The sequence below is a fragment of the Xiphophorus couchianus genome, chromosome 5 (genome assembly GCF_001444195.1).
Source record: "Xiphophorus couchianus chromosome 5, X_couchianus-1.0, whole genome shotgun sequence".
Classification (NCBI taxonomy): Eukaryota; Metazoa; Chordata; class Actinopteri; order Cyprinodontiformes; family Poeciliidae; genus Xiphophorus; species Xiphophorus couchianus.
The window spans coordinates 16978861-16987883 of record NC_040232.1 but is presented as its reverse complement, the minus strand read 5'-3'; the positions used below and the strand labels follow the sequence as shown (position 1 = coordinate 16987883).

Here is a 9023-nt window from a genome sequence, read left to right as displayed (position 1 = left end):
AAGTTTTAGGTTGGAATCTACCTCTACAGATTTTTCTCAAAGCTCCTTGAATGAAATACATTTGAAAGATTTTGATAAACCAGCTTTTATGGCAGCTATGTTGGAAGCTGTGTTCATCATTTGTTTGAAGAGTGACCAACTATAAAAGAGGCACATCAAGGTGAGTGGGTGGGGTGTTTGCCCAAGGTATATATACACGTGTGGACTTTGATCATGATGTACTGTGGCCATTAAACCTCAAAAAAAAAAAAAAGAGAACAAAAGGGTAGGTTGGGGGGAGATTAAGGCAAAAGTTGAAGCTCTTTAATGGGATCTTAAATCTTAGCTCAGGTAGTTATTGAATATCTTGATGTGGCTTATTATACAAACAGCTACATGTCTCACTTGTAAGTGTAAAATCCTACAAGGGAAGAGTTTGACTCAATGAGAAGACTGAACTTAGCTTTTAAATTCTCTGTGCCAATGGGTTGCCGCATTGGCATAGATGTTGCCAATGTAGCATTCTCTCTGCCACAACTACTGTACATCTTTGCAGGTGTAAAATCCTACAAGGCAACAATAGCCTTGTAGGATGTTTAAGGTGCCACTAGTTGTGGCAGAAGGCCCGATAATGCAATACTTACAAATGCAATGGAGTCAATAAGCTTTTCAGTAATGTAAAGCGGTATTATATTATTGTTAACACTGAGCAAACACATATAGATTACTTGGCGGCTGTTCTGTTCCTGTATCCTAGCACTTCCCACTAAAATGCACTGAGTTGCTGTAACAAGCCATTGAAATGTATAAAGTGATTTGTGAATTTATTTGAATTTTGCAAGCTCTTTGTCGCTTTCTGTCATCGTTGTAGTCTAAAGTTGATAGTTTTGGAGAAAGGCTTTTTATTGATTGATTGATTGATTTTACAAGATCCCTTTTACTTTGAAAATGTAACAGGAAGCTTCCCTACTACACTTCTCGGACGCATGCGGGCAGGACGGGAAGCAGGAACTGACTGATCGGGGGGGGAAGTGTGTATATTACCATGAGATCGCAGCTGCTCTGCTCCTCGCTCGGCTGCTTGCTGACTGTTTTCGGCCCTTTTCCCGCTTCCTGTATTAATAAAACAGTCAGACAAACTGCAGCAGCTGTGCCACATTTGTATTATTCCAGAAAAATGATGCACTATCAAACGGAGCAGAGAGGACACCCGAATTCTCCAGACTACCGCATTTATTTTAGTAAGTTCACCTCCGCCATGACGAATGGACCCCGTGTGTAACGGTTTGATTTCTGTAAAGAAAACTGGCCCGGGTCTCTTAGGTAGCCATGGCTTCCGTTCGCGGTAAATGTTTGATGACCTTCCTGCTGCAGCCGCGGTTCTTTGTGGTCGTGTTGCGTTTCTTTAACATTAAAGCCAAATGTGCAAAATTAGAAAACATCTCCACAAGAACATGCGGATTCAAATGATTTACTAATGAAAACACAAATAAAGTAGCGTGGGTGTATACATGTAGGCCATTATTCATAATCCTATATGTATTTTATGCTTCCCTGAGGCTGATTTAAATACATGAGACAGTAGGCTTCTGCAGTGTCATGTTGAGGATTTAATGCAATTTAAAAAATCTTTGTTGAAGCAGGGCCGTTTTGAGAGATGCAGTAAAGTGGGCTCTGACCAGGGGATTACTAATACAAAATACTACGTCTAATAAATTTATTTTCACATAATTAGACCATATCCTGAAACAAATAAAGCATTCTGCTTATGATTTTAACTTATCTGTGAGGTAAATGCATTTCGGTGTTGCCCATGGGGGGGAAAAAAATCCCCAAATGATCTCTGCCAAAGCCAATCTGCCTTTGGTACAGAGAGACAGTTCCCTCATAACATTATGCAGTCAATGTCAGGCCGTCATGTCTACTCTCAGGGCCCCAAGAGAGTGAGGTTAACCAGAAACTAGCAACAACATTTGGGAGTGGAAAGGAAGGAATAACCTGCCTGCAGACTGCAACCCCGTTGAACACAAGTCCTAAAAATGTTCATCAAATATTTTTAGGACAAATGTTTGATGAGGAATTGAATTCTGATTATGACTTGTACTCAGAACAGTGTCTGGCCAACCTGGTGATCAACAAGAGCAGAAGGTGGCAGGCTTTTGTGGCTGTCAACAATTATTCCTTAAGCTACGGAGGCGACTGTTTGTTGAATAAATAAATTGTCAGCATGTCTTGTTTCTTGACTCAAAACAAGAGTCAATAGCTGAATAAGCTGTTATTGGATTGGTAAAAGATTTGATGTTTGCTTTGGAATATAAAGACTTTTCAACATGACAACACTGACTTATTGACAAAAAGCATTCTTACAACAACAAAGTAAATTAGCAAAGCAATTTTTCATTCTTTTTTTAGCTAAATTTACTCATTATGGGGTGATCTTTATGCATGCAGCTTTTTACCTTATTTGCCCTTTTTGTTGCTTATTAACAAATCTGTTTATCTCCTAGAAACCTCTGATGACAAATACATTTCACCATTCCATGATATTCCACTTATAGCTGAGTCAGAGCAGGTAACTAGCTAACAGCTCAGCTTGTAGTTTTTCTTGAAAATGTGACATGTAAATAAGAAATAACAGATTTTTCTTTCCCTGTAGAATGATGATGTGCCAGCAAAAAAACCTAAGAGTGAGAATAAGGTATTATCCTGTTTAAATTCATTATCGGACTATTTTATGCAAGTGGACCTTTAATGCCCCAGGTTGAGCAGTTATTGGCTGTCTTATTCACTTCCAGGTGCTGTACAACATGGTGGTTGAGGTCCCTCGGTGGTCAAATGCTAAAATGGAAGTAAGCGAAAAGCTTCCCTGTATCCTCATATATGCAGGTTATATACATTTCATTACATGTTTTTTAAAGATGGACTAAAATTAAAATGATGACTAGTTTGAGGACATCTTTAGATGTCCCCTATCACAGTTTTCTCAAACATACAACACAGTTGTGCATAAACTAGCTTATAGGCTTTCACTCTTTGATTTTATCTTACATTTTAAATTGTTTAGCTGTATTCCTTAGCAGGGTATTGAGTCTCATTTGTACAAATACTCAGCAATTGTTCGACATTTTTGTTGCTAGTCCTTTTCCACAGTGGCCCTTATGAATCAAAGATGTCTGATAATAAAGCAGGTGTACGGTCGTTTTTATCTTCATTTCACGATTAATTCATTTGGACCTAGGCTCACAGTCTGAGTCACACCTGTCAGTCAGTGTGCATCTCTGTTGTAAATGCACGTTTTATAGATAACACAGTAGTTATCACTTCTTTTTCCAGATTGCAACAAAGGAGCCACTGAATCCCATCAAACAAGACGTGAAGAAGGGAAAACCCAGATATGTGGCCAACATTTTTCCTCATAAAGGATACATTTGGAACTATGGGGCACTGCCACAGGTCAGGAGAAGTCTGCAGTGTTTCTTCAAGATGGATGCTTTAAAGTGCACTGATTTTTAGATGCTTCACTTTGTTAGGTTTTATTATTTTGAGGGTCAAGTACTTTTTTCTATCTGTTGCAGCAAGGATTTGGTACATTGCAAAATTTTCAAGTTTTCCCACTTTAGAAGAACAGAGAGGAACCTTTTGTTATAAAATGCACTCTCCTCCTTCTGTTTAAAGAAGAAGAGTGCAATCCTTAAAACACCATCTCAACTGTGAAGCATGGGGTGGGGGGATAGTTTGGGAATACTTTTCTTAAGTACTAGTTTTAAATCCAGACATTTTATTGTGTATTTTGTTAGCTGTTGAATATTTGTGAGAAGATTTAGACTTTTTCCATGTTCTTTACTTGCTTATGGACTTTACCTCTATAAAGACCTGGGAGAATCCCAACCACAAAGACAAAGAAACTAACTGCTGTGGTGACAATGACCCCATTGATGTTTGTGACATCGGCACCCAGGTAAGCAGAAGTATATATACGCTGCTACTTATCTCCATGCCTATAAAAAGAAATGTGTACTTTTGGATTCTGTATCTGATCTTTACCTGTTAAACTGTTCAACTTCAGGTTTGCTCCCCAGGTCAGGTGATCCAAGTGAAAGTTCTGGGCATCCTGGCAATGATTGATGAGGGAGAAATGGACTGGAAGGTCATCGCCATCAATGCAAATGATCAAGATGCAGAAAAGCTCAACTGTGAGTGTCGTAGGCAAAAGTTCACAACAGACATGAGGATGATTCTGGATTAAATCTGTGCTTTGCTGATCTGGAGAGTATGAGAAGATTGGCTATTGTGGAAGTTCACCTTCTGTATAATAAATGAATGAATGTTTATTATTTTACCAAAGGAAAACATGGAGCCTGGTAGGATTTAGGCTAAGATAATTCAGTTTAAGATGTTAAATTCATATGTAAATTTGTCACTTACAAACTGATATTTCAGCTGTTCCGTTTATTTGTGGCTTACATTTAATTAAACCCCAAAATATAGTTAAAATTTTAAAATTTGAAAGCTACAAAAGATAAAGTATTTTTGATACAGAGATGTTGATATTCTAAAAAGTAATTTTAAGTTATACTTAAATGCATAAAAATACATGGTTGGATCTTTGCATGAATTATTGTATCTATGTGGCCTGTGACTCTGCTGAGGTGTAATGGTGCAGGCTGCTTTGTTAGCTGTTGCTACAACCTCATAAGCTACACACCATGTTGTCTGGCACATGGTCTGACACATAAAACTATTAAATCACTAGGTAGTAAAAGTCAGTTGAAAAAAATCAAGTATTTTATAATTAGGGCAATGCCAAGCAATTAGTCAACAAAAAATAAACAGAAACGAGAAAGCTTCATGATATCCAAAGCCAAAAGAACAATAAATGGAGCCGTCTTTCTAAAAGATGGCTCCATCTAGAAGAAAATAAAAAGTTGGAATGACTGAGCTCCCTGTCTTACAACTTAACAGGAGCAAAAGCGCTGGAACAAAAAGTGCAGAGAAGCCCTCTAGGCTTCCACCATGGACTAATACTCTGGCCTTTTAGATGCAGACACACAGAAAAAGCACACCAAGCTGCTCAAGTCCACAACAAACTCTGACAAGATGTCTGCAGATGAAGGCCAAGGGAAAAATGGGCGTGACATGTTGAGATGGCATTGTTTATGCAGTGGCTTCATCACTTCTCCGCTGTGGCAGTCAGGCACACCTGAAACACAGGAGAAAGAGCTCTGTCATGAGGAGAGCCCCTAGAGGTCAGAGACTGTAACAGTAGCCTTGTTAGGTTCTAGTTCTCTCCTCTTCCTCTTGGTGATACGCCATGGTTTCTGTGGGGTTGATAAAGGTTGAGAACCCCTGAAGTAGGAACGAAGATCTGAGAACATCCAGGCAGAGCTGCGCCGGATTTGCTAATGGAAAATGAATCTGGCCGGGGCGGAATGAACCGTACTGGTTAGAGGTGGTCTAGTGGAAAAGCTCCTTAACTTAAATACTAAACATGGTTATCTCAAAGAGGACCTTGGCCCAGTGAGCAACGGTTCAGTACTTTTTCCCCTTATCCAACGTAAGATACTTTTGACATTGCCTCCCAACTGTGTGGTAGCGGCTCTTGAAGCTTTGTCTCCTGCGCAGTTCATTTCTTGTCTATGTCCCCCAAAATCTTTAATAGGCTTCACAAATCCTCTCAAAGCTGCGCATTTTTCTACCACATTTTATTTTTCCATCCAGATTTCCATTATTGTGCTTGGATGCGGCACTCTGAGCAGTCAACTTCTCTAACAATAACCTTTTGTGTCTTGTGAAGGGTCTCAGTGACCATCTGCATAATTGTGTATTAGTTATCCTTTGTAATCGTTAAAGTACAGAGAGCTAATGTGGTGTTACTGTCTGTGCTGCTTGCTATATAATATATCTAATAAATATATTAGAATATGAACAAAAAGTTGATTCAATTCAGCTTTTCAATTCAAACCATAAAACATGTGTTAAATAGATTCAGAACTGTGAAATTAAATAAGTTAATTTAGATTATTATGGCTTTCTGCTAATAAATACCCCAAATTACGGTTACTATCATAAAGAAAGCATTACATTAAACAGTTTCTAACCATTGAGGTTTCATTGTCAACATGGATTTATTGATATTCAGTGCTCTTTAAACATATTGTGTGTGTTGTCAAGGCTTTGTTTTTTTCCACTAAGGCCAATTCTTAGAATCCTGAGAAACCTGCCTTTGTGAGTTACATTTCATGTGTAAACAGATAAAATTCGCTTTATCTGTTTCATGGAAACCTGAGTAATCTCCGACTCAGTTTTTCCCTCCTCCCCTCAGGTATAGAAGATGTTCGGAAGAGCCGACCAGGTCATTTGGAGGCTACTGTTGAGTGGTTCAGGAAATACAAGGTACCCGATGGAAAGCCAGAAAACCAGTTTGGATTCAACGGGGAATTCAAAGACAAGGTCAGGTTTGAGAATAAACAGAGCAGAGCAGCTGGTGGACTGGCGCGGCAGCTCAGACCAAATGTGCTGAAACGGATTTCTCTCTGCTGACAGGATTTTGCAGTTGAGATCATTAAGTCCACCCATGAGCACTGGAGGGCACTTGTGCAGAAGCAAACAAATGCTGGAGGGATTGAGTGGTAAAGCAAAGCAGATGTGTATGTGCATGTGAAATGGATAATGGAAAGTTGAACTTGGATATTTTTTTTTTCCTCAGCAAGAACATGTCCTGCTGTAACAGTCCTTTCCAGTTCAGTGCCGATGAGGCCAGAGCTGTCGTTCAGTCGGTGAGAGCTTCAAAAAACGTTTATGGCAGCAACGGTGGTAGATAGATCTGGTTATAAAATTAACATCAAATTATCTTTGCCATACATGTCAAATTAATTTTGTACTTTTGCTACAAAATTAATTGTAGCAAAAGAAAGTAACTACTCTTTTTCAGAGTAGGTACTTAATGGACTATAATTAAGTGCACTAGTTTAATTCATATAGAGTCAAAATTATACACACAGGTTCAAATATATACAGTCTGTTATGTTAAACCCTTATTCCAAATTGTATTAAATTAATCTCTTTGTACAAAATTCTACACACCCTGTTCAAAAATAAGTCGTTTTATAACCTGTTTGGTTTCAGGACAACAGTAAATTCAGATTGAACTGGACCTCTGATCTTAAACTGGGTCTAAGCTGCAGAGAAAAGTCAAAGTAAAGTAAAGTAAGCAAATCTGTGACTCTGCAAGGAAAACATCACTCAGTCCATGATGCTGAGTCCTTTATGAGAAGCTAAAGAGTTTTTGAAGTGGAGCAGATCTAAGTAATGCTAGATGCTACGAAAAATCTGTGAAATGGCTCTATGCCACTCTCTGAAAGTCAGCACCAATGTGGATATTGTATTTAAAATGATAAAGAACCTGCAGCTAATAAAAGCAAACTAACATTGGAGCAGTTTGAAGTTTAATGTTTTCTAACATATTCTTCTGAATATTCTAAAATCTACTTTAAAAAAATCTTGAAATTTGAATCTGGAAAAATACTGAATTTTGAACATGTATGAACTCTGGCACTTTACCCAATCTGTGCTTTTCTAATCCCTTTGTCCCTCAGCTTAATGCTGTCACTGTCATTCTTCATAGTTGAGCAGAGTTTTGTTGTTTAGAAGCCTCTCCTCGATTCCTTCCCCCACACTCGCTCTCAAAGTGATTAAGTAGCTCAATCCTGGGCTTCTCTGACCATGCACATTTCACCCGAAGGCTTTCAGCTTCTCCATGTGATGCACATTTCAGCCAGCAGGTGTCTCATAGTAGAAATCTTTACAGTGTTTATGTTAAAACTTCACTGTGGCGAATGACTGGTGTTACAGCAGTTCTTCAGTTTGAAAAGTTTCAGCCTTTCTGTTTCCTGTATGTGGTGTTTTTTTTTTTTTTTTATGGAGGACGGCAGTTTGGATCCGATGATTTGATTAGATTAGTTTTGTTTTGACAACAATCCCAAACATACTTCAATACTGTTTTTGCAATGGCAAGAACACATTAACCTTAGGTCTCTGGAACTCCTTAATCTTTATGAACCCTGCAAGAAACCAGGTTAGTGACAGCAAACCAACCAATTCTATCAAAATGTCCAAACATCCAGAGAGAATGTAGTTGATGGCTGCAAAATGCAAGCAGTTTCTCTGCAGACATTTTAACTTGACATTAGTGGTGACATATGTTGACATTTAAGCCTTTATGTGTAATTTTGACTAGGAATGGATTAAACAAAATCAACAACAAATTCAAACTTTTACATGTAAGTCATGTTTTTAATAATCTTTGCAATCTGGAATAGATGATTAAGAAAATACTTAATCCTCCAAATGAATGACATCCATACTCTTGAGAGTATGTGAACATCTGGGAGGGGGCGGATAGTAAATCCGACTTGGAATCTAATTTAATCTGCATCTCAATGATTTCACTTTCAGGCCCCTGCTTTTGGTAGTGCACATCCTGTGTCTGCAGAAGGTAAGCAGAAAATATTTTTATCTCTCAAACTCATGTTCAGTGCTTAAATTTCTGATTTCATCCTAAATATCTTCTCGTCTCCTGCAGTGGACAAATGGCATTTCGTATGAAGTTCTGAAGTTCCCTTGGAAACATCAGATCGTCTTGAATTGAATTGAAGTATTATGTATCCTGCTGCTTTTTCTTGTATGCAGGCAGATTTATTTTTTATACGCACTTGCAGTGGCATGTCATATTTAAACTGTATGGGCCAACAAAGACATGCAACACTTATATTTTTGGGTGATGTTTTCCTTTTAAACGAACAACTAAGTTGGTTGTGCACTGGGGTATATTTGTTGGTAATACTTGGAGTAAAGTACGTACTCACCTGAGAACAGTGACCAGAAATTGGATTGTGTTTTCAGCTACACACATTATATACAAGGCTTTGTATACAGCAAGAATATGTTTCTAATATTGGATAAATAATAATAAAAAAAAGTTCTAAACCTGGCTTCAGTGCAGCTTTTTTATTGTCCAGTTAGAGAACGTTATTCACCTTAATAGG

The 9023-nt window shown here is 38.2% G+C and overlaps 1 protein-coding gene across 1 annotated transcript; it reads left to right on the top strand.

Moving 5' to 3' along the window:
- Nucleotides 1-976: 976 nt before the first annotated feature.
- Nucleotides 977-8968, top strand: ppa2 (inorganic pyrophosphatase 2). Its single transcript, XM_028018270.1, has 12 exons — nucleotides 977-1220; nucleotides 2487-2551; nucleotides 2636-2677; nucleotides 2775-2828; nucleotides 3313-3432; nucleotides 3851-3937; nucleotides 4046-4172; nucleotides 6302-6429; nucleotides 6523-6608; nucleotides 6686-6755; nucleotides 8434-8473; nucleotides 8561-8968. Exons 1-12 carry the CDS (start codon nucleotides 1025-1027, stop codon nucleotides 8581-8583), a joined length of 1038 nt encoding a protein of 345 aa, XP_027874071.1. The 5' UTR covers nucleotides 977-1024; the 3' UTR covers nucleotides 8584-8968.
- The last annotated feature ends 55 nt before the right edge of the window (nucleotides 8969-9023 follow it).